This window comes from Poecile atricapillus, chromosome W (genome assembly GCF_030490865.1).
Source record: "Poecile atricapillus isolate bPoeAtr1 chromosome W, bPoeAtr1.hap1, whole genome shotgun sequence".
Lineage (NCBI taxonomy): Eukaryota > Metazoa > Chordata > Aves > Passeriformes > Paridae > Poecile > Poecile atricapillus.
In genome coordinates, this window is record NC_081288.1 from 57,053,563 (window position 1) to 57,079,738 (window position 26,176).

At 37.3% G+C, this 26,176-nt stretch overlaps 1 protein-coding gene across 1 annotated transcript in view; it reads right to left on the reverse strand.

The window, feature by feature from the left end:
* Nucleotides 1-6,130: 6,130 nt before the first annotated feature.
* The window catches only part of LOC131592101 (RNA helicase Mov10l1-like), a 30,026-nt gene continuing 9,980 nt past the window's right edge, over nucleotides 6,131-26,176 (reverse strand). Inside the window, exons 9-26 of the mRNA XM_058863377.1 lie at nucleotides 23,858-24,052; nucleotides 21,703-21,817; nucleotides 20,195-20,372; nucleotides 19,496-19,566; nucleotides 18,959-19,097; nucleotides 18,200-18,258; nucleotides 17,535-17,645; nucleotides 16,395-16,425; nucleotides 15,086-15,264; nucleotides 14,416-14,562; nucleotides 13,517-13,638; nucleotides 12,599-12,698; nucleotides 12,039-12,203; nucleotides 10,461-10,634; nucleotides 9,557-9,706; nucleotides 7,812-7,919; nucleotides 6,987-7,124; nucleotides 6,131-6,226 (exon numbers count right to left, since the gene is read on the reverse strand). Coding sequence (XP_058719360.1) covers nucleotides 6,131-6,226; nucleotides 6,987-7,124; nucleotides 7,812-7,919; nucleotides 9,557-9,706; nucleotides 10,461-10,634; nucleotides 12,039-12,203; nucleotides 12,599-12,698; nucleotides 13,517-13,638; nucleotides 14,416-14,562; nucleotides 15,086-15,264; nucleotides 16,395-16,425; nucleotides 17,535-17,645; nucleotides 18,200-18,258; nucleotides 18,959-19,097; nucleotides 19,496-19,566; nucleotides 20,195-20,372; nucleotides 21,703-21,817; nucleotides 23,858-24,052 — 2,278 coding nt within the window. The remainder of the gene's footprint in view (nucleotides 6,227-6,986; nucleotides 7,125-7,811; nucleotides 7,920-9,556; nucleotides 9,707-10,460; nucleotides 10,635-12,038; nucleotides 12,204-12,598; nucleotides 12,699-13,516; nucleotides 13,639-14,415; nucleotides 14,563-15,085; nucleotides 15,265-16,394; nucleotides 16,426-17,534; nucleotides 17,646-18,199; nucleotides 18,259-18,958; nucleotides 19,098-19,495; nucleotides 19,567-20,194; nucleotides 20,373-21,702; nucleotides 21,818-23,857; nucleotides 24,053-26,176) is intronic.

A 26,176-nucleotide genomic window follows, 5' to 3' on the forward strand; every position in this document is an offset into this window, starting at 1 on the left:
TGATATAGAAAATAACAACATATGAATAACTTTCATGCTTATTTGCAAGCTGCTAGATATATGACAATAACAGCAAAGGTATTTGATGGAGAAAGGTTAGAGGCATATATTATTACATAAAGCTTCTGCTGGACAAGAATTAAATTAGGATATAAAGACATTTTCACATAATAAGAAAAAGTAAAGTAAAAAAATAACAGTCAAGCAACACAGGTAGTATCTGCAGAAAATATAATGCTGCCCCTGGGTATTCAGCTGTTTGTGGGCTGTAGCTGCTCATCATGATTCTAAAGCCACAAAAGGAAAATTAGTCTTTATGATATTAGACCAATGTATTTTGTTATGTGAATGTAAGACAAATACACATTTTTGATTAGTAAAATAAATGGAACTAATAAATAGCATTAAAGGAATGTCAGCTAGTAAAACCTGCAAAAGCCTGTCTTCTGAAGAAAGATACAAGGCGCTGTATAAACCGTGCTCTGCATTACACAATGGAAAGCAGGAGTGACTCTACCAAAATCTGGAATACATAGCATGGAACTGCTGGCAGCAGGAGCTGGATCAGGCTACATGGTTTCTTTAAACACAATGCTTTTGTGGCTCTGCAGAGGGTGTGCAGTAGTTCCTTGCTCTCCCAGGGACAGGGAGGTGTGTGCCTCCCCCAGGCACTGCTGATGCACAAGACGTCAGTGAGATGGAATAATTGCTGAGGTACCTGTCTCATTCTATCTGTACTAATGGAACCACTCAGGTGTTAATGGATCAAGACACTGCATACATGTACCAAAAAATAGGCAGCAGCTTCTCAAAAATTCACACTGAAACTGTAATATCGTGGAAAAAGGGGAAAAAGAGACTCAATGCGTACCTGACTGAAAATCATCATTTAAAGGTTTTCAGCCCCATGCATGTAAATACACACTGATGTAGAGACAGTGCATTTCCTGAATATGGGTAAAAAAAAAAAAAAAAAGAAAATCATATTACCTCCTGGGCTTTTAATGGGATTTTTAGCTTTGCAATCAGTGGAGAGTGCAGAATGTCCTTACACAGAGCCTGTATCTGCACTGCATAAAGCAGGTGCATTTCAAAGTATCAGAAATACTCAGTAAGAAAAAAGTTAATTTTCCACATGCAAACAGTACACAGATATTTTTTAGAAGTTAATATTTGGGATAACCTTTAAATAGAAATTGGGATGGTTTCATTCCTCATGTTCTTCAACATTTCTGCATTTCCCAGTCTTTAAAATGAGGTAAGTAAATCCACAGCTCCACAGGCCTGGCTGCATGGAAACTGTGGTTGTCTACATTTACATACAGGCACTCAGGGTACTGCATTAACCTCCTCCTCACACACTGAGACTTTCTGCATACATACGTACCTATTGCACAAAAAGGAGGTGGGGGAAAAAAAAGAGTTGAAACTCTTAAACAGCTCTACAGTTTCAAAAACCCTGTGAAGTCCACAAGATGGACAGAAATTTAAATTACATTCCACTTTGGGCATGGAGTACCCAGCCCTGTCTAGGAAAATGTCTGAATTTCAGTGGCATTGCTGAGAAGAGTAAATTTACTTCTTTGTATCTAGGCTCTATCTTCACACTACGAGGTAAGTCCCTGAAGAGTTGTTCTATCATTCAGCAGAAGGCTTGCTGATACAAATTTTATCTGGAATTTTGTTTCAATACAAATTTCTGCAACCTTAGGCTTGTGAATTGCACAGTCTGATGTGCTATGGGTTTCCAGCCACAAGTGCAGTGCAAAAACTCCCAGCATAAAAAAATATAAACGGCAAATTTGTTTTACAGTAAGAGCTCAAGGAATTACTAAAATAGACATTTTTTAGAACACGGATTGCTCCTGGACCGCAAATGTAATTTTATTTTGTAGAAATAATGAGGAGTTTGATGCACTGGGGACAAACAGAAGTAAAGAGAGAGAATGCAATTTTAAAGCACTTCCCTGTACTGAAGAAATTTAAAAAAAATGTACCTACAGTGTTGCGAGGTAAGAGTTAATTTCCACATGGTTCACGGGAAAATGTACTCCTAAAGCTCTCTGAAACATTATTTATAGAAGGAACATATTTGAGACCACATTAAGATGCAGCTCAAACCACTGTCACCAGACTTGTGCTACCATTTCTTCAGGTACGGTACATGCAAGGGTGATTCTTACTCCTCAGCATGCTATGACTAAAAGCAGCACTCTGCTCTTGTCTGGGTGTACAAAGAGTGACACAAACACGAGGACATGAGAAACAGAGGGAAAACTATGTTGACCTGTTCACATTTCTCATGGTGAGGAAACAACGGTAACTTATTTTAGGGTATCTCTACACGCAGGCAGCAGGACAATTGGTTTTTAAGTCCAGACCAAATCTTATTAACATAAATACCAACTTCAAGTTCAAATGTCAGCTTCAAATGAAGTTTAATCTGGACAAAGATTACAAAGCAATATAAAGCATAGCATTAATCTGCTTGTAATGAATTTATTTCTACTATTAATAAATTCAGTAAAAATTAATTCTGCCCTTTTTTTTTGCTAAATGTTTCTTTCCATGAGTATCTGCTGTAATTTCTTTCTTTTTATTTTTAAAATTTGTTTTTGAAGATTTCTCTTGCTAATTTTTCCTGTGGTGGTAGCAATGACTCCATACACAAATGAGGTTCATGTACAGGGTACTACCATAGAGGCCATACATGCTTGCAGCACACAATCATTTTTAAGACTTAAATTCTGGATATAATAAAGTAAAAAGGGATAATATTACTGTTACCATTTTCAGTGCAAACAGGACAGAATATATCTGGGATGACTTACTGCCTGGCTAGTAGTGCCTAGTATAACACACTTAAAAAACCCTTGATTGTATTATTCAGAAGAAATCTCACATTACACTGGCAAACAAGTTGTTTTTAAAAATGGGTGATGGCTTAAACAAAATTAATGACCAGCCAGAGAAAGTTAATTGCAGCTACTTTATAACCTATTACCAGCAAATCCTTGGGTCTTGAACTTGACTGGCTCTGCCCGTGCCAGCACCAGTCCTTTCTGCACAGGCTGTTGGACTGGTGGCAGACATAGGGAGCCTATGAAAACCAGCATGCTATTTCAAGGATGGAAATACACATCTGGAGGGCTACAGGCACAGTTCTTTTCCACAGCAAGACCTGAATAATCTGCAGAGAGCTCTTCCCAAAACAGAAATAATGCAAGGTGAAAATGTCTTTTGGTCACTATTCTGTTCCACATAAAGGATGTCTTCATTTTAGGCAGTCTAAATGCAATGTTTATGTTGGATTTCCTCTCCTGCCTCACTCATCCCATCTGGGCAGTTTGCTCATTAATTTAAGCGAAGCCAAAAGGGAGACTTTCACCACCCTTCTACTCTCACTACCTCATCATCGTCATTGCCCCAGGGCACAGCTCTTAGAACTGAAACCACCAAAGGCCCTTGACTTCCCAAAAGATGCTTTCAGCAAATTGCCCAGAGCTGACAATATGCATATTTTCATGCTTCTGCCCTCCCTGATCCCTGCTGCCAGGGCTGTGTATGGGCTTGGCTCAGCTCTCTGTCCCAGCTGGCCTGGCCACCCTGCTTTGTGCCAAGGGGAAGCCTTCCAGTGCAGCAGGAACTGCACCTTGCTCCGCCTGGGCTGCTCTGTCAGGTCATGCTGCAGGCCCTGCCACCCTCCCTTGATCCAGGGCCACTCTGCTGTCAAGGACCACTTGAGGTAACAAATTTGCAGCATTAGCACCTGTCCTTTGGAGTATGATTTTGTGTTGACACTGTCAACATGGTACATGTTATTGCTTAAAAAATCTCACTATGAGGCACAACACTGTCCCCTTTCCCCTTACAGTAGCTTCACTGTTCTTTTGGATACTATGTGCCCTCTAAAGACACAAATATTCTGATAGCCATCACCTTCCAAGTTGTCTGTGACTGGAATCATCTCTCTGGTACTCATACAGGGACATGTTTTGTTGTTTGACATAGCATCACAGAATTACTGAATAGCTAGGGTTGGAAGAGGTGTTAAAGATCATCTAGTTCTATGCCCTCTTCTGTGGACAGAAACACTTTTCACTAGACCAGCTTGCTCAGAACTCCATTCAGCCTGGTCCTGAACACTTTCAGAGATGGGGAAGTACTATATTGTTAGGAACACATGGATCTCTTATGAAAACACGCACTTCTGCTAAGCATCACTGTACTAAAAGGAACATTAACAGAGAGCTCTCTTGGTTCACAAAAAAGCACCAAATACCCCAGGCTTTTATTGAAGCAAAATAATTTGTGGGGCCCTAGCTTTATTGTGTGCTAATAAAGACATGCCCAAGCATGTTAGGACCTGACACACAGGGTATGTTTCATGGACCTCCCTGCTGCATTATCACCTGTGTGGCTTTATTAAAGATCTGGGAAGCCACAAAGCACCATCCAGCTCCTTCAGCCACCAGCCAAACAGCACCTTTAGGCACCCATGTGTAGATTCAATACTACTACCTTTCCTTAAGAAGAGTGCATGTAAATTGCAGTATCTGCATATTGTGCACTGCAAGGGAGAGAAGCACAGTGCACACCAGGAATGGAAGTGATACAACAAGACTGTAAGCAAGGCAAACAGAAGCTTCCTATCTTTCCCCCCTCCTTCATCTGTTTCTCTGTAGCCTATACTCCTATCTAACACACTTCTGTTTGTTACAGAAAGCCATCTTGTTGTACTGGCCATTTTTAAACACAGTGTCTAATTGTTGAGCTACTCCTGAACTACTGTGTAGCAAAACTTAATCACCAAGGAGGGGACAAGGAAAAGAGAAAAATACTGTTTAATGGGAAAGCACAGTCCCAAATTAAGCCAAGAGCAGAAACACTGCTAACCTATAATTTTGCCAAAATAAGACACAATACTTTATTCCATAGCACATTTACAGAAAGGCAAAACACAGTTTTAATTTCCTCTTTTTCTTTAACCTGCCACTTAAGGCATTGCTCTGACACACACCACAGCAGATGGCTAAACTACACTGGAAACCAAGAACACGCTGTGTGATCTCAGCTATATATACAAAGGCCTCAAAAACTGGAACTAGGGCTTTGGCTTAAGGTACTGAATATCAGTTGAACAGAGATATTTAAAGTATCATTCCAGCTCACATGGTAGATATATTACTGTAATGCCCCCACAACAATGACACACACATCTATGTCCTTGGGACAGTCCAGTTTTAGACAGTACTACATGAGTCTGAGAAAACTGAGAAGCTGAAACAATTATAGAATAAGGTAAAGTTGATGTAGGAGTCTTTCAATACTTTTCTCCTGAAGCCTGGAGGATTCAGGCATACTGCTCTTTGCAGAGGCACAATAATACACATTTTAAACAGAAAATCTAGTAAGGTGCCACTCTATTTTATACTATTAATTTCAGCTTTTTCACTTATTTAAAAAAAATAAAATCTTGTTTACAGAAACTTCTATCCATTTCAGAACATGTGCCTGTCCCTGAGGACAGAAAGTGCTTTATCTTCTCAGGACTGAGTAAGTGTTAGTTTCATAACAGATGAATATCAAACTCTTCAATGCATCTTGAATACCAAGAAAACTAGTCACACCTGTCAATAAAAGGGAGTAACATAAAGATCTTGCTTACCTTTCCATAAACAACAGTTTTCATTAAAAAAAAAAATTAGTATAATCCAGTATATAATATGCATTGAACACTGTATTTATTACATCTTATCAGGAGGGACATATTTAAATTCCATTTCAAGCACTTTGTTTTTTAATTACAGTGAAATCACCTTAAGTACTTCTGCTGTACCCTCGACCTTATTATCATCAAATATGCCATTATCATTTGAGGATACATAAGATACCAAAGTCAACAACAGCGCTTATTTAATAATTAATGCTCAGACTCTGTTACGGGGCGGGAGAAAACAGGATTACATTACATGTCATTATGTTTACACAATGTTTACTTAGGAATGCAAAATCCAATCCCACCATGATAACACGGGTTGTTGTGCTGATCAATCTTTCAAATTACACTAGCTCTAAAAACACTGTAAACTGATCGATAACTAGCAAGGTTAAAATGAAGACCAGACACTTACTTCTGCAGGTGCTCCAGGTCAGCGGGCAGGTCACAACCTATGTAAACTCTGTTCATTAAACTGTATTCTAACAGTGCACAAAAACAGGGATCCTACAAGAGAAAATTAATATGTAACTGTAATCATGGTGTGCTGTGAAGTGAATTTTCAAACAAATTAACACAGCACATAAACGTAAGAGATTTAATAAGACCTTTTCCAGAAACAGAACTCTACAAATGGTGCAAATATTGCACAACATGCGAAGAAGGTACCTATAGCTGCTCTAAATTACATATAAGGTGTGGGGGAACTAAATTTTCATTCAGACCATTTTTGAAACACTGTTTTCCTTGTTGTTTGTGAAGCCAAGACATAAAATGAGATATTAAGACAAGCTCAACTTATTCCTGGGAAAGGACCATGCCTGAGTTCAAAAGGAGTCCTCCTCTCTGGCACTCACTGCATTAATAGGGAACAATCTCTTCCGCCACCCTCCATTTAAAAAGTGACGCAACTACATTTTGTGAAGAACCTGACTGTGTGAGGTTGTGCAGAACATGCTTACTGGACTTGCAGGCTGCTGGAGAACTTTAGAGGAGATCAGAGCCTCCATGCTGGAGACCAAAGAGGAGCTAGAGTCTTGTATGCACAGAGCGCCATTTCCCTTGCACTTGGAAATCTACTGTGTGTGTGCCTGAACTGTCTGTTTGTATGGGAACCCATGGAGATCAGGCATTCCTAAATGCACACCGAGGACAACGTACAAGTTCCTAACATTCTGATGCTTCCTCACATCAGATTAACCACAAAGTCATTCAATTGCTGTGGCAAGTAACACATGCAATTCAAAGATACAAACCCCAAACTTACTTTCACAAGAACGTGAGGATTTCCCACAACAATCAGCAAAGCTTTTGCTCTAGTAATTGCTACATTGAATCTCTTTGGGTTACAGAGAAAGCCCAAACAGTGTTTTTCATCATCAATGATGACTTTCTGAGATCGCACCTAAAATTAATTATGGATGATTTTAGAAATAAAGTGATGAAACACAACACAACAACAGCATAACTTTAACATAGTATTTCCTTACTGCAATAATTCACTCAGTTGAAAGACAGTTCAGTGTGTGCCTTCTTCAGTAGCCTCACCAGGGTGCTTTGACTTAGTATAGGAAAAACAGCCAAAGTAAGTAGTGTGCTAAACTATGACTCATTTGTTTTTCACCCATATTTCATCTGTATTTGAACCTATCTTTTAAAAGAAGAAAATTTTCATGACCAAAATAATCAGTTCTTATAAGTAAGAGAGTAGTACATACCTAGAACTACCATAAGAGAGATCCAATAGTGGATTACAAAGCTCTGGTATGATGGAGAACAGTGAAAGTAAGCACAGTACCACTGCCCCCAGGAAAAAAAAAAAAGTGAGAAAATCACAGACTCTTCATCCAAGCTACAAAAGTGAAGTACTACTACCATAATTTAAACAGAAAGCAACAGATTTTTAATAATCCAGATTTTAAAGAGAAGAATAATTCTACAATCATGCACTTAATAAGCTCTGCTTTCAAATACTGTGAGAGACTGACAAAAATATGGCTTCTAAATTTTTTTCAAGGCCTATATCAAAAATAAACACAGAGAATTAGACACATGTCAAAATTCTCAGTAAGACTGCAGTAAATTTACGTACTGTTGATAAGATGATAACCATGTATTCCCGCCCTTGAAATTCTTCTACTGTGCCAACCTTTATATCTTCCAAATCAATACTTTTGAGAAGAACTCTAATTTTTTCCACCTATTTAAAAAAAAAAAGTGTTTGAGGGAATTTAGTGTTACATTTGAGAGTGGACTGCTTTAAATCCAGAACCATACCACATATACATGTATGTACCTTAACATGGTAATGCTGAAAGGAATGACTACACTGAGCCATCACTCACTGGGTAAGATTTTAAAACAAAGTAGTAACTTTTCCTACAAGAAAGTATCACAGCTAATACACAACTCAGAAGGTGAAGGAGTGAGTACTCTACCATAGATTCAACAGAAGATAAGAGATTTTTAGTACTACAGATGTTAAAGAGAAGAATAACTCACATCCTTAAACCTCTTTTTCCAATGTGCATCATATCCAAAAACATGCATACCACAGATGCAGCAGGGCAAGCAGCTTCCCTCAGCCCTTCAAGAAGACTACAAAGATTCCACCTTTGCTTGCCACGTGCATCATGCAGACTGAAAGGCAGAGGTGAGGTATGATCTTAAGTATCCACCAAAAAAGAGAACAAGGAGTATCAGGCACTGGAATCCGGGTACATGTGGGATTGCTGTACTGCCACCTGCTAGAAATTGCTCAGAGATTATAACTGAAGTGCTCCAAAAGATTTAAGAAAAAATCCTGCCTGACTAATCTGAAAAACATGGTCAAAGAATACCTTCTAATCAGTGTTCCTGCAATACAAAGTGACTTTCTTAATGTGGATATTACTATCATATGCCTTGTAGTATAGGCAGATGAAGGACAAAAATTACAATGAATCACATAAAATCATTTTTTTATGGAGTGTAAGAAATACAGTCACACCAATAATATGAACACATATTTGAAAAAAAACAAATAGTAACTGTAAACACATGCAGGTGCATGCACCTGACCAGTTGGATCAATGAAAGCAAAGCTATAATTTGCAAGTGAGATTTCTTCACAAGGGCTTGATCTTTTTCATGTGCCTCAGTGCTTCTCCCAAGCCAAAGATACAAGGTCATGAACACTGAGATGTGAACACCAAGAAGAATTACGTGCACTGTCCAAAATCTCCTCTGCAACTAAGAGGGAATTAAGTTTATTTTTAAAATGAAAGTAAACATCAGGTACTTAACACACCTTGATATAAATACACTTAAAAATAAAGCACAGCATTTGAAGTTAATGTTGAACATTTTCTAGAGGTTTAAATAGCATTACATATTTCAAGTCTGACTACAGGACAGCTAAGAAGTCACAGCAATTGTTTCCTCTAGTCTCCTCAAGACCACAAGGTGTCACACCATCTACTTCACAATGATTAGCTTTTGTTCCAGTCTTCAGCGCAGAGAACGACAGAACCAGACTGCCGTTCCAGCTGTTGGATAATGAATTCTTGACTTGCACTCATTATTTCCAACAACTCAAAAATATGCTTGTTTCCAAACTGGTTTCCTCAATAGCTTGATTTTTAAAACTCAAAAACCAGTAGGATGCCATTATTTCTGTCTTTTAGATTTCAACTGCAGCATCATAATGATTGATAATATACTGTGTATCATGATACACAACAGTGAAATTTTAGCATATGCCCCTGTGCTTTAACAAACCACAGCCACCATATAAATACATAAGATGAGGTACAGCAACTCTTTTTCTTAAGACATCAGACCTGTTAAACATTATACCTGTTTACGATATGGTGCAATCACTCCGATATCTGTCACTGAGACTGCAGAGTATTCACTTCTAGCCAGCTGGCAACAGTACATCATTACTTGAACTGCTTCAGCTGGATTAAACCATGAAGGACTGCACCCTTCACGAGTTTCACTGCCCTGTAATGGGGGAAAAGGAAATGAGATGATGGAGATCAGGTACGGAAATGACTGTGTATTTATTAATACATTATTCTTATACCTCCTGAATGCAAAAAAAGTGATGGAATGCTATATATAATTTCTCTTCCTCTCTATACACCTTTTCTAGAGAACAAGTATCACCTCACATTTTATTTTATTTTTATACATTTATAAATATAATTGATATAACAACAGTATTTTAAGTATGCAACAAAGGAGTAAAATCTCAACTCAGAATAACATATGTTAATAAGCGGGTGTCTTGCTTTTTTCAAGGTGGAAGAGTTCTAAAGCAAGCCTCTCCAAGCAGCAGATATTATCACTTCTTATTAACTTCTTGGAAGACTAAAGAAAATTTTTTTTCCAAAGTACTACTTTTTCCCTTGTCAAATTAAACTCTAATGGTCCTTTAGTTTTAGATGCTGGTATCCACCTTAATGTAGGAAACTCTCATCAAAAGCAATCTAGAGCAGCTGATGGTAACTCCAGTCTAGTCATCTGCTATGAATTTAAACTTGTATGAAAATGTCTTCACAATGCACTTCAAGAGGCAGCTGCTCAAGTTCTTAACAAATATTTGACTTCAGTAGCTGTTTTTAAAACCAGATGGTCAAGAAGTCACATTACTTGTGAAAGGCAGTTTAACCTTTTTTCACATCCTTTCTAGACTTTATTCTAAAGAAATCAGCAAAGTGCTAGCAAGCCTATACTATATGAACATTTTACTTACCCTTATTCCATGAAAAATTAATGGAAATCCCTTCCTGGGCAATTTTTCCCAATTCAACAAAGAAGATACTACTGAAGTGTCTGCACAAACTTCCAGCTCTTTATGATAAAACAATTTAGATGGCAAGGCAAGCAATGCAGAATGAGACCTGTAGTTCTTCGTGAGTTTAGTGATCTGCAAAGACAAAACCCAAAATCCTTAACTGAAACAGGTAATTATTCATCAGACTTCTCAGAATACAGCTATTGCCTTACCATCCGCTAGCATTTAGCACTTCTAAGGCTGACAAAGAACTGTATTCAAGGCAAAACTGCAGTTGTGGTATTCTGTCAGTAAAAAGTACATCAAAGCAGTTTTTTTAAGGACCATCTCCTTGCCCTCCAAAGAGGAAATGAAGAGAACTGAATGTACATGACAGACAAATGGGTCATTCTCCAGCTTCTTGAAACATTTGATGTATAGACACATTCTCTTTTCTTAAGTGTCAGATTATTTCAATGGAGTTTCAATGGATGTAATGTCTTCTTTTGAACAAGTCTTAACAGGCAAAAAGGGAGCATCAGAACAGGTGATAGAAGCTGGCCTTAGAACATCTAAAATGTATTTGTCTTTAAATGAAAGAACAGTCTTAAGGAAGCATTCCAGAAACTAATAACCAGCTCAAAAAAAGCCAGTCCTGTAAAAAGGGTAACATAGGATATTCCAGTCAAAACATATCCTTAAATCAAATTTTCTGATCTCTCACTATGCCAGTTTCTCCTGAAGCACTATGTAAGGAACACAAAAAAAAAAAGTTTGTGCTTAAAGATTTTAGGAGGAAGTGTGACAGGCTTTTCAGGAGGCTGAACCTGACCTAAAGCCTAGGTCCAAACACCCTCACTTTCACCCTTAAATCTGCCATCAAATTTCCTCCCTTCTCTACTTCCATGGTCATCTAGTCATGTTTTGCTCTCAGTTTAATTCTTTGAAGTATGTTATCATAAGAATAAGAAGGCATCTTAGGAAGTTTAACATCAGACCTATTTTGAATTCAGACAGTAATTAAAAGCAGCTCAAATATCTGTACTTGTTTAAATACCATGCTACCTCTGCCACCTAACATAGACTTTAGGTAGTTGCCCATACAAGAATCTGGGGAAGCTGTCTTTCAAAGGAAAGCTTGATAAAGAAATAAGAACAGTTTATCTTCTTCCCTTCGTGAAACATGATGTTTGCAAAATTAAACTTCAAAGAAGAGACTCTGTTTGTCTTTTTATGTTAAAAGCAGAAATTGTACTTTTTCATCAGTGGAAAATGAAGCTATGGAAATCTGGACAACGAACATGAAAGGGAATTTTAAGCTATTATTTACAACCGTGCTTTGTGCACCATATTTGACTTATGCTACTTAAGAATAGAGGATCCCTTCAGAGAAAAGGAGGCCTCAGCATCTTTACTATTCAGACTACATATGCAAATCAATCAAGCTTTTCTAGAGAACTAATGCTCAAGCTAGACTTATCACTAAGTATCAGGGAGAAAAACAGCGGTAAGAAACCACAACTTCTTTTTTGACTGAGCTGAAAAAGTTTAACTCACCAACAAGGGATTGTATGCTCCACAGGCACCAAAAGCATCCTCATCTCTCAGATATAGCTCTCTTGATGACAGTCTTTCTAGCAAGGACATACTTAATCCAAAAGTCTGTGCAAGTTTAGATTTTATTTGGGGCCCTAACTGCTTTGGATCTCCAACGAGAATTATCTGTATACAAAATTTAAAAACATCCATCTTAGAGTAAAACAATTGTTATTGTAGCTTCATTTTATAATGACATACGCATTTCAGAATTCAGAGATCAATTCATATCAAGTATTCTGCTTTCCTTCAAACATTTGTTTGCAAAGAACAGAAGTATGTTGTTGTCTCCAACAGAACATAGCTTTTGATATCTCCCACACACTGACCCTGTCTTATCAACACAGACGTGTTCTAGATGTAAAGAAACTTGTTTAAGTGTTGAAAATTAATGTGAATGAAAAATCTCTATTACAAAACTCATTATCAAAAAATGACTTCTTGCATTCTACACAACCCAAAAGATATGAAAAGAATAAACAAGCTTTTTCCTTTCCAGTAAATGATGTTAAGAGAACTACCTGTCCATCAGCTTCTGAAATCAACCCAATAGGAATCAGACTCTCTGGTTCACTTGCTTGACCTGCCTCATCCAGAATCACATGAGTGAAGTGTCCAAGTCTGTAATTAAATAACATTAATCTGAAACAGGGCTGTTTTCAGGTTAGTTCATTCTGCCACCATGTGGTTGACCTCAGCTATTCTGTAAATATCCTTGTCAGGTGTGCCAGGCAATCCCATAGACACAGAACAAAGATCAGTATTTCCAGAAGGAAATATAGAAAAAACAACCCCTAACTTTAATTTTTCATCTTTGATTTCACTTACATAGTCTGATATACACAACCTTTAATTAAACCATTGTTTGTACCAACGTGAAGATACTTAGAAAAGCTTCCCTTATTCTCAGTTTCCTGAAGATACTGTAGCAAGATACTGTAGCAAGATACTGTAGATAGTGTAGCAAAGACAATCCCCAAGCTTTGTTTCTGCCAAACAACTCAAGATAGTAAGGCTTTAGAATGTCCCTTTCCGAAGGTAAAATCCAAGTCAGAGACAACCTTGGTTAATAGCACTTGATATGACAGTTGTTTACAGTTAGTAAAAGTGACTTGATAAAAGCCAAATACATTATAGTTTTTAGTGTGGCAATAATTTTAAGTCGAAGTAATTGTCAAGAGCAATGTAATTACCACTGGTGGCAGAGGAGAAGTTTCTATTTCAAAAATCTTATACACTATTCAAGATAATTCTTAAACTTACCACGGAGGAAGTTTCTGCTTAAACATTACGTAGAACCAAGTGCTTTGCTCTCTTACTCAATACAGGTGCATGAAGTAAACCATTAAAAACAGCCCAAGTTACAGTTCAGTCTTTAAAAGCTCTGGGGTTTGTGTCATCCAGCCACTTCAGTGATACTACTATCTATGGTACTATACCGGGTATCTGCTTGATAAAACAATCCTGCACTGCTGCATGTTGTAACTACAATCCTGGACCACAATGCCTTCTGAATATCGTCACCATCTTTGCAGTAAGGTTTCACCATGTCATCAATTAGCTGCAGAAACAAAAAGGTAATACAGAATTCCAACCTAAAACAGAACTTTCAAATTTGAATAGAAAAGCTCTCTGGAAACTATTTTAAAAACTGAGCAAAACACATAGCTTTAGACCCATTCATACACAAAAATGAATGAATTAATTAAGCAAAGTAGTATATATGCAAGACATTTGTTTTTTATTCTAAGGACCAAAATGGAGTGTTTGGATATTTTATGCACTCATCTATATATACACACACATATATATGATGATATGTATGTATATAATCTATATGTACACACACATATGTGTATGTGTGCAGATACCTATATACACACACATACACAAATGTGTCTCTCTATATACATACATATAAATATATATACATATGTATAAATATATATGAATATATGCAATGAACACACAAGGTGTGTGTCCTGCATAGAGATGACAATCCTACTTGCTTACTTTCCATGTAAGTAATCTTAACCTGGACTGATAACAAAAAACACAAATGAAATCAAAAATCCCCACCAATGCCTACTTGCTGTTTGTAGAGTTAACCACAGCAAGAAAAAGGTGAAGACCCTATAATCATACAATCAAATTAAGGCTTACAATCAACATTTTGCAGTTAATCATCTGGAAAAGCTGAAGCAATGTAATACTCTGGATCCTAAGCAAACCTAGGCAGGCTCATAGCTGCTGAGAGTTAAAACTGTAACTGAATCAGTATTTTAAGGTAAAAATATTAAAATGGAAACCTTAAGTGGCAGGTAATTGTAATATTTACCTCTGCTGACCTGAAGGCAGCATTAACTCGGACCATAGTTCCTGGTTTTAAGAGATTGCTTTGATGCAGCCTCAAGCAAATCAGATCTGTTGCAGCGTTTGACGGTGCGCATACCAAAATCCGACTGTCTGGGAGACTAAAATGTATCTACATTAAAGAAGACAGATATTAAATAAAGAGGTTATTTAAGCAGCAATAGTGCAAACATTCCCATTTTATTTCACTGAAAACAGAACCTGGGAGAGTTCTGCATGTGTGATATCCATCCATGCTTTTGCAGTTCAGTAACACTCCTGCTGACGGTCATGACTAAATACTCTCAAACTGAGTGTACCCACAACAGAACTAATTAAAGGTTATCATATTAATGTATACCTGTGCTTCACGAATACATTATGCACTACTGGAATCACAAGGCAGAAACTGTTCACTGAAGTTTTAAAGACAAAAAGGCTTGAAAATAAGCCATTCAGAATTTAAATCTGGGTTAATCATAGGTTAAATCCCTATGAAGACGGATTTTCTTCCTTTTTCAGAGCTATAGAAAATGATTTAAAAAGGAGTATTTTGAAAACTCCTTTGGAAAAAAATATGATGGTACTTACAGAAATACTATAAATGTTCCAGCATGGAAAAGGCTAGAGATGACTGATTTGTCATTTACCACTACCTGTAAAATAGCTTCAATTACTGTTACTGTTTTTCCAGTTCCTGGTGGTCCAAAGAGAAGATAAGGTGTTGGGCGACATTCACCACTCAGTATCCTTTTCACTGCCAGTTTCTGTTGCACATTCAGCACAGGATTGAAAAATTCACCATCTCTCTGTTTATGTGCCACAGTTTCACCAGCTATAATCAAGACAAGTGTATCTCAGAACTTCACATACAGATTTTTAACATATGTAGATTAAACCAATTCCAACTCACGATATTCTTCTGTTTATTACCTTTTGTGGTAATAACCAATAAATTTCTCAAAAATTCAGTTTTCACTGAATACCAAGTAGAAAATAAGACATTAATATTTCCAAAGTGTACCAGCTCTTTACTGGAAGGCAGAAAAGGACCATAATTACATAACCAAACAATCCATAAAAATTCTACTCAGTAATTTTAGAACCAAACTCACTTTCTTGTCTTTGAACAGCAAAGACAAGAACAAGCAAAACTTGAGAAACTTCCAGTAACTGGCACTTCAGGAATGGTACCAATACTACATGATCAGTACTCTACAGCTACAACTGCAGGATTTTTTTTCTTAATCCTGTCTGAATTAGTCTAGCTTTAACTTTCCAAAGCATAACCTTATTAACCCTTGGACAGGAGTGCATTCTAGGTAATTAATCAGTAATTCTTTAACATACTTTTAATAAAAAAATGACATGATCACTCTCCTCTTAGGCATTTCACTACAACGATATTTCAAGTCACACTTTCAAAAAAAAACCCCATAGGAATAATCTGGGATACTTGAAGTTTTAGCATCTTTAGCAAAACTTTCCCAAAGATGAGGCAGCATCCCAGTAACAAATTGAACACTCTCAATATGATCAAAAAATTTTGAGTAAGTGACTGGGAAAAAGCTATTTATTCATTACAAAATATATCATCAGATGCTTGCTCCCCCTTCCTCCAAAGTGTTCAAAGCCAGCCTGGATGGAACTCTGAGCAACCTGGTCTAGTAAAAGGTGTTCCTAACTGTGGCAGAGGGGTTGGAACAAGATGATCTGTAAGGTCCCTTCCAACCCAAACCATTCTAGACTGTGAATTAGAGATGTTTAAGTAATGCACCAAAAGCCTCCATAGAAATTTCCAGCTAGGAGTTCTAGAATTTGCCTTTAGAGAACAGACACAAGGACATCTTAAAGATATCTTACTCAGCCTTGATTTACTTATGTGACACTTATTATTTAAGCACAGTTGGCTTGTTTGCAGTTACTCTCACCACATTTGTTACATACATACATACGATGTCATACCTTTTGTATGTTTGTTCTGCTTTTTTTTGACCTGAAAAGAGCAAGTGAAGATAAATGCATTTATAACCTTAAGAAGACAGGCAACTATCTTCCCTAATACTTTTGAAGTTGCTAAGTTTTATTTTTTTCCCATTAAGTAGAATATCTACCGTTAAGACAGAAAGGTAAGAGTAATAGAAGGTGGTGCCAAGGAATTTCCATGTTAAGTTTAAGATTTCTAATAGTTTGGCTCTGTTAACATTAAACATTTATTTCACAAATACTCTGTAGGCTCAGATGAGGATTTTTAAGCCATAACTACACAATTTGTTTGCTTCCACAAAAGCAGTCACAACGTTCCAGACCACTACGAAAGATACATGTCCTTGGTGGACATGTCCCTTCAGATTGTAGCATGGGAGAAAACTGCTTGTAGGGAATGTGGTGTTGGCAAGGTTCTGGACATCATGCCTCAATCATCTTAAAAATACTGATTTCAAACCAGATTGATTGATTACTCCTTGTTGTAAAGCACAAATTGCAGGTGAAATAATTAGGGAATTAGGAAAAAATCTTGAGTGTAAAGGAGGTGAAGCACAGGTTATACAGATGCTGTGAAAACTCTAAACAAAAATAAGGAAATGCTGCCACACGCCCTCAAGCTGACTTGATTTAGTGTTGGTGACAGTCCTGCTTCAAAAAGGAAAGAGAATTAGGCAGCCTCCAAAAGTCCTTTCTAAGAAAGATTTCTACATTTTATTAATAAAATATAAGTGGCAGTTAAGCCTGGGTAAATCTACTCAGAACAGGATGATTATCTTCTATTAAAAAATTATTTCCTGGCACATTGACTGGACTTAAGTATCTACTCAACAGTAGCTATAAAAACTAGTCTAAGGCAAATTTGACAATTCCCATCACAATCACACACTTTTTAAATAAGCACTTTCCATTTTGTTAGCTTTATGGTATCAGTTATCATAAAATGCCTCATCTCCAGGCAACAAACGAAAACTGTCATCAGAATGCAGCAGAATACAACTTTGATTCTTTGATACTTCATTATGCAATTCCTTTCCAGCAATAGGTGTACAGCAAGTATCTGGTGCCAATCTGAATAAAGGAACATTTTAAGGAACATTTACAGATTAGATACCTTACTTTCCTGCTGTGAAGATTGTTTAAGGCCATCATCAACAGCAAAATGCTCTGTAGCATTCGGCGTCTTGATAACTTGTGGTGATTGTAACATAAGCCTTTCCGGAAATAACACTTAAAATTTAGCAGAGGAAAAGAAAGTAGAGAAATTTCAAAGTCACACGAACACGTTGCATGTTTCACTGATTAATGTTACTGTTGAAACATCAGCTTAATCTGAGCTGCCAAAATTGGTTTATCAGAACTAAGGTGGTAAAGATGTGAAGTTCATATGCATCATTCAATTCAACCACAGAACAGGGAATCGGTATTTTAAAATAAATTCTGAGGTAACACAAAATATGGCCATTTCACTAGCTATTATTATAGCAGTATGTATGATTTCTATATTTCTTGTTGGCTCTAACAGTTCACAAAGTTTGCTTCCAGTCCTCCTGCCTGTGATGGCCAACAGATGAAATAATTTTGATAAAACCTTCTCTACATTCAGCAATGCTTTTTTCTTCTTAAAAACCAAACCAAAAAGTCCCTAACAACACACAAAATCTCCTGTAAGAACAAATTAAAATGCATTCTTCTCAGTATGCCCCAATGTAAAAGCAATAAAACCCACAAGACCCTGGACAAAGAAACTCCTCTAGACAGCTTAATAGTCAAATAAAATATACCTTTTTCACCCAGGTAGACAGCTTGCTGAATGGCCAACTGGCATCGCCTGCTAGGAATCCTGGAACAAATATAGATTTGTAGATTAAAGTAAAAGCTTAAGTTGCCATGTACTATGACAGCACACACCTATGAAGTATCTGGTACTTTTTACTGTGCATAAAAAATAAGTCTTATATAAAAAAAAGTATTTTTAAAAAAAAGCGTCTATTGAGAAATATGCTGCAGAAGTATAAACAGCTTTGCTATGAATAATATTGACAAAGATGGCCTGCTGTTGACCACTTTCAAGGAACTTCTTTGCAAGGCTGAATTTACAGAGATCACATAACTCCAAACAGGTAAGAACATCCCATGAATAAAACAAAAATATAAAAGAATGGAAGATTATCAACAGCTATTTTTACTTCCTGCACAGTCTTGCAGTATTAATACATTTTTTTCTTAAAAAAACCCCTCAAAAACCTAAAAAAATGCCCCCAAACACCCCACCTCATTCCCCCTCATTTTACTGTCTGACATCGGTGTGGCTACCTAGAAATGATTAAGGTAATAACTCTTTGAACACTTGTACAGTTACAGTCCTTTAACCATGAATATAGTGGCAAAGGTGTGTTGAGGAAAAGAAATGAAAAAATTGGCAAGATCTTAATTATCTCCTTGTCTGTGTCCACCAAAAGAAACAGTTGATGGTCATATTTTAGAAGTCACTTTACTAGAGGAATCATTAAATGCAGCTTTCTTGAAGCTTATAAAAACACCTGCAATGAACAAATTCCACATCCATGGGTTCCAAGTTGTAAGCCCGTTCAAAGTCTGCATTAACCTTAAGAGTAACATCTTCTTCACATATCTGTTACAAAGATAAAAAAAGTCAGGATACTGATAAAGATTTAGTACCTTAAACATAATATAAACAAACAAACAAATAATAAATATAAATAAAATAAAATAAAGAGACACCTCTGAAAGCACTGAATCCCCCAGCAACTCTAAGCAGTATATATATGTATTGATCTACTATCAACATATTGCCTATCCACAGTATGTTAAAAGTGCTTTCAGAACAGGTAAAGATTATAATCTTAAAAGAATAGGGAAAGCAGACTCTTTAAAAATACAATAAAAATACAAAATTATTCAAAATATATATTTATATATAATATATATTTATTTTATAAAATATACCTATCTTCTCAGAAGTCAGGTTAAACTAGTCTGTAATTCCACAAATTGCAAGCTTCCCGTAAAAAACGTGTGGACCATGGTATTTTCAAGAGAAGAGACACTTTGCTTACCTCAGCAACATAGGCAATGTACTCTATTATATGCTCTGAGTAGATCTGACTTTTCAGTATCACCTTATCACCTAATTGTAAACAAAATTAAAAGGCAAAATACTGTTACAAGGAATAGCAACATTTTCACTACAGCATGTAATTTCTTATTTTGCATGTTTAAACTAGGAATTTGCAAGAGGCTACCTTCAGCAAGGTTGCTGTATCCATCAGTACTGTTTTGAAATGCCCTATGTAGTTGTACGTTACATTTTAAAAGGCATCTAGTATTGATGCCATCAGACAACACCTCTTGGAAACACTATATTGTACATTATATTACTTGAAATTCTGAATTTAATTTTAGCTACTTTCCCAGCTTTGCTACACCTATTGCTTTTTAAGCTATTACTACATTGCACAGTTTACTTTTACTGAAAGCCCCACTGATTATTGTAAAAGGAAAGTCCTTAAGTATTGAAACATGTGTAAGAACAGACATATGCAATGCTGCTTCAGACAGCAGCCGCTGTAAGACTGAAGCACTGACATAGTGTCCTTGTGTCCCCTGTCCCTAGTCCCTGTCTAGTAGCCTAAATTAGTAACTTTGTGCTCAAATATCTGAAAGACTTCCCTAAACAAATGAATAAAAACCAGTTTGCATTGTAGTGAAAATATAGATCAACATGCCATTTGACTTTATCTCACATTCATTTCTACCTGGAACCAGGCGAGGTCTGCCCTCTTCTACTCCTGGCACTTCCAGCACTAACAGGTCCCCATTCCTTTTTAAAGTAACCCCACTCATGTAGTAATCTTTTAAGTCCATTTCTGCTTGGATCTCTTCAAGCCATAAAAGAGTAGAAAAGTTTGCCTTATAATTATCTAGATTAAGACGCTGAAAAAGAAAACAGTACACATTATTGTCATACTAAGATATGGAACCAACTATTGCTAATATTAAACAAAACACTTCTTAAGACAGACTGCACAGCAACTAGGTTGCCAAATAAGATACTTAAATACATGCATCCATACACTAGGTAATATTTTAAATCTCCTTAATAGCCAAAGCAGGATTAGTATAGTCCTTGGAGCTCAAATACAATAGCCCCTCAGCTAAAGAATTAACCAAGTCTCCCCTTATTGCAGTGGCAGTGTCACCGTCTGAATTCAGGGACCATCTACAAACTGAGTTCTATGCTCAGTTTATGCCTGAAAAGCATAGAATCTAAATACAGACAGCTGGAAAGAGAATCATGTCAGTCTCAGTCCCGGCTGATGATTATATATGATAGCATACAGCTTATGGCAGGCTGAAAGAACCCGAATTTTCTCCCTCAGAGCTTAATGAATCTTACTGCAAAGGTATTCTCCAACAGCACCAAGTTCTATCTAAGGTTAGGGTTGAAGTGTGGTTAAAAAAAAGTAACCATTAATGGCAGGCTTTCAATGTAAAATTATTATATACACTACAGTGCTTTATCTTCTTTTTGAGAGAGGATCTCTAACCTACTAGCTTAATGGTGTGATTTCAAGTTTAATGTGAGCTGTTTAGTATGGAGACTATATAGCCTTTTACATTTTAAAAAAGTGTCAGCCCCAGTTAAATACAATTTACCAAAATAAAGTGAGTTGCAGCAATGTTCTACCAGAAATCAGAGCAAAGTTTTGAAGAGGGATTCATTTTAATTGTCTTAAGACATCAAACTTTTTTGAAGGTGTTTTATACGTACTCTGAACCCGCTATACTTTTGGGAAGAATTTGAACAAGCTATAGTGAATTAAATCTGAAGATGCTTAAGAAAACTATTTTGAAAACCCAGAAAAGATTCCTCTGTTATTGCAATAATTTAAGAGATTGTGATATTCTATGAAATAACAACTTTTCTGACACCTCAAAAAACCCTTTCCTAAAGGAAACCCTTTACTAAAAAGTGAGAATACAGAGAAGTCTTTATTCAGCTTCTGTGATGCCTCCCCAGTATACTTCTAGTCTCTTTTCAGATTTTCCCATTTATGTTTTTGTGGTTTTATAAGTTTGGAATCTGTAACATACTGCAACTCATGGAAGTTATGGAATCCAGACTGAAGTTTAAGTCTACCTGACAAGTGTTATGTCATCTTGTCTTACACTAAGGACTACACATTCTTCCTAAGCTAAGGGTGCTTGAACAAAAACATGGTTATCAGAAAATATTTTTCATATAAAACCTACACTTACATACCTCTGCTAGGAGGGGCTGAAAGGTCAGTATGTCTAACTGCTGTTCAACACATTTTCTTAATTCATCCGGTATGGTATAATGCGGGAGAAAGTTTGAACACCACCGTCTCTTATTTCTAAAATGAAAATGTGTGACGTATCATTTTGCTTGCTTTAGTAATGTATATGAAAAACAGCTAATTAACATGTCACATCACCAAGACTATAAATCCAAAACACATACACACACACAGAGGGACAGACTAATGACTCCCTCAAAGGGACAAGTGAGGAGTTTGTTATACTGGGAAGAAAGGTAAGAGACCCTCTACAAAGATGCTCCTTGACTCTGTAGAGAAAAAATTCATGTGGCCAAAGCTCTATTGAAGATGAAGCTGTCCAATACTGTGGGGGACAACAAAAAGGTTTTAAAAATATGCCAATAGCAAAAAGCACTGCAGAAACAACATTGGCCCATTACAGGATGAAGATGATCACCTTACACACAGGGACATAGACAAGGCAGAGACGTCTAATGCTTTCTTTGCTTCTGTCTTCAACACTGATGAAGAGCTAAGGGAGTGCCAGTGCCCTTAGCTAGAGAGTCATGACTGAGAATGATGAACTCCAAGTTGAACCTGAACTTCTGCAGGACTTTTTGCTCCTCCTAGATCGCTGTAAGTCTATGGAACCTAATGGTATTCATCTGAGTACTCAAAGAGCTGGCTGATGTCATCACAAGACAGTAAAGTTTTTGATACTGTCACTCTGACAGTATCATTTGTCCCTCAGGACAAAATATCCAGCCCACAGCTGGATAAATACATCATGCAATAGGTGAGCAACTGGGTTAGAGTGGAGGGGGTGACATCTGACTGGTGGCCTGTCCCTAGCAGGGTTTCGCAGGGCTCCATCTTAGGGCTAGTTTTCTTCAACATCTCAAATGACTGGATGCAGGATTTGAAGGTGTCTGCCGATGGTACTAAATTGGGAGGAGCTGATGACTCCCTTAAATGCAGAGAGGTACTGAAGAGAGACCTATGCAAATCAGAAAGATAGACAACCACCAACTGTATGACACTGGACAAAGACAAGTGCCAGATTCTGTACCTGGTCCACCTAGACATATAGCAAGACTGGGAGACAAGACACTGAAAAGCAGCACTGCAGAAAAGGAGCTGGGGGTCCTGGTGGATGGCAAGTTGAAAATGAGTTAGCAGTAACCTGGCAGCCAGGAGGGCCAACTGTATCCTAGGGCACATCAGGCATGGCATTGCCAGCTGGGCAAGGGAGGGAGAGGATCCTCCTGCCATAAGGATGGTGAATGGCATGGAGGGGAAGTCATATGAGGAACTGCTGAGCTCACTTGTTCTTTTCAACTTGGAGGAGACTGAGGGAAGACCTCACTGCAGTCACAGGACCTCGGGGAATGGCATGAAGCTGTGTCAGGAGAGCCTTAAGTTGGGCATTAAGAATGATTCCTCACCTAGAGTGTGGCAGAGCACTGGAGCAGGGGAGTGGTCACAGCCCCAAGCCTGACAGAGTCCAGTAAGTGTTTGGACAAAGCTCTCAGGCATATGGTACATTTCTTGGGGTGATTCCTGGTGCAGGGCTAGGAGCTGGATTTGATGATCCTTATGGGTTCCTTCCAACTCTGGCTATTCTATAGTAAGTGTTCTACAGATTATTTGAAAACACTGTTTTTGCTTTTGCAGCTTAGGTATATTTTTATAACTAAGTAAATACTGTAAGTAAAATGGAAGCTCATTTGCAAAACAAAATGAATGAAATGAATGAAAGATGGGAGACATTAGTCAAATAGTTGTGTAAAGAATTAAGATTATCTCAGAAATTATTTTCAGTTTCCTGTCTTTTTTCTTAATAACACAATTGTTCCTAAGTAGATAACTAAGGAACAGTGTTTTATCTTATTACCACACTACACATTAGTCTGTTGCGAATTGAAGAATCAAACAGAAAAAGCAATCAAGTGCTTAATTACTGAAACAAGCTCTTCTATCAGCAATGTCCTCAATCATCTTGTTTACAACATATATATCTACATATATATATTCTCCTAGTTTCACATTTTCCTTCTCAGCATTACACAACAGATAGAGCAACACCAAATAGAGCAATGTTAGGTAAGTATTATTTCATGCTCTAAGTGACAGTACCTTTTGTATGTAGGACCAGCTACTGTTGTCTTCCTCGGCTGAGAATCTGGAACAATTTTAGGCTTCCTTGAAGAATAAGGTTTTACAGGTGCTATAAGTAATTCTTCTTCATTTGTTACAGTGGCTTCAATATAGCGGCCAACAGTAAAATCAGGAAAGCCAAGCAACAAGAGCTCTTTACTGTGTCCATGAATCCTTCAAGCAAACAGAAGTTATCTTCTTAAAACCAACATGTTTCACACTTAATTTTCCCCAGCCAAGAGATAGATTCTCTTTTTCAGTTTTCAGATTTGTTACATATGAGAACTGCTAATTTAGGGTAATTCCTCACAGTCCCTACCTCCAGTTCAATACAGGTTTCATAAATTTAAAAAACCCACCTACTCACCCAAGAAACCCCAACCCAAAACCACAGCAAAAATCTCAACCCCACAATTTCATCAAAACCTTGGGTAAAATGCAAAATCTCTCCACTCAACACATCAGGGTACAGAAATAATGCTTCTGTTACAAGGAACATCTGGGAATTACTGCTAGTGCAAAAGAAGAGCCAAACAGCCCCAGCAGAGGAACCTGAAGCAAATTTCTTCACTGTTTGCAGTAACAGCTTTGCAGCACCTTGCAAAAGGCTACTCAGAACTGAACCCTAACTGTAAACTCACGAATTGGAGAAAGCAGGAAAAATCCTTTAATTCTGGAAAACATATTTTTTATGTGCAAGTGTTGCTTGGGGAGTGATAGATGGGGAAAAAAACAGGAGGGAAAGGTTACTTCAGATTGGTTTCTAAGAAACTTAAGCACTACTAGAGTGTAGCTCTCTAACTACATGGTCCAACACTGCTACCATGTGTCTGAAACAAATGCATCCAAGAAGAATTCCAGCTTACCTTCTCTTTGGCAAGAGAACCACTTTTTAAACTTTTGCCAACTAACACTACCTGCTCAAGTTAAAACTATCGCCTGTTATCTCAGATATTAAAAACTCAAAACAGACACCTAACTGTCCAAATTTATCATCTAAATCTGCAATCTCTATGGTTTCTTAACTGGCCAGCAAACACTTGTTAAATTCATGCTGCAGCCTCCCACAAAGCTTTCTACTGATCATTCTGTATTATTAGAAGATTCTAAGTCTGTGGCTTTTATGGATTTACAGTGAAATATAAATTGTTCTTTCTACATGTCTATCTCCATGAAGACAAGCCATGCCTGCAGCTTTGTCTTTTAAACTAGAGCTAAATCATCCGCCTAAGAAATTTTTTGCCTCCTGCTTCACTATTTAAAATGATAAGAGAAGTAGTGTGAATATTATTGCTGCATTACTTCAATGAATGAAAAACCTTGTTTTCCTCTGCCCAACTTTACCATCCTAGGAATCAATGTCTGTGGAACACAAAGTCTGCAGAGCTACAGCTGGAAGCAAGTGGAAGGTACACAAACAGAATCTTTGGTGTGTAAGGCTCCTACTCCTACTTGAATGCAAGTGCTCCCACAAAGCCACTTTCCATTCTTAACTAAATTAATAAAATATTTTGTACAGCTGAGTGCTTTTCTAAGTGGTCTTGCAAAGCATTTCCTCTGTGAATTACACCTTCAGTGAAGAAAGTTTTCTTTCCTATTTCAGCATACATAACTTGAATTTCCCATCAGAGAACAGGAAAACTTAAGATCAAGGCATGTAGCAATACAAGATACTAAAGATTAGAAGAAACACATCAGACATAACACAGCAATTCCCAAGAAATCTGCATTAGCGCTAGTGCTCATGGAGAAATGGATTTACTACAAAGTATATATCTATCTGCAGGCATTATCTTCATCTCACCGTGTCATTTTAGAAATGTTACCTACTCCCACTCATATTGCTTGATTAATGATTACCGCTTTCTTTCAATAAAAATTCAGAATCAAGCACTGAAATGGTAACTACTTTCAAAGGCTAACATAGGTTTCCAGATGATTTGCTAATACGTATTGGCTTACTTTACACAACACCATGTGCCTGTTTTGACTGGGGTAGAGTTAATTTTCTTCATAATAGCTAATATGGGGCTCTGGTTTGGATCTGCACTGAAAAAAGTGGTGATAGCATAGGGATGTTTTTACAGTGTTGAAAAGGCTTTTTCCCCTTCTCATATTACCCCACCAGTGAGGAGTCTGGGGGTGCAGAAGGAGTTGGAAGGGGACACACCCAGAACAGCAGACACCAACTGCCCCAAGGAACATTCCACATCATAGGGCATCATGCTCAGTACATAAAGCTGGGGGGAAGGAAGAAGGGAGGACATTCTGAGTGATGCCATTTCCTCAGTCACCATC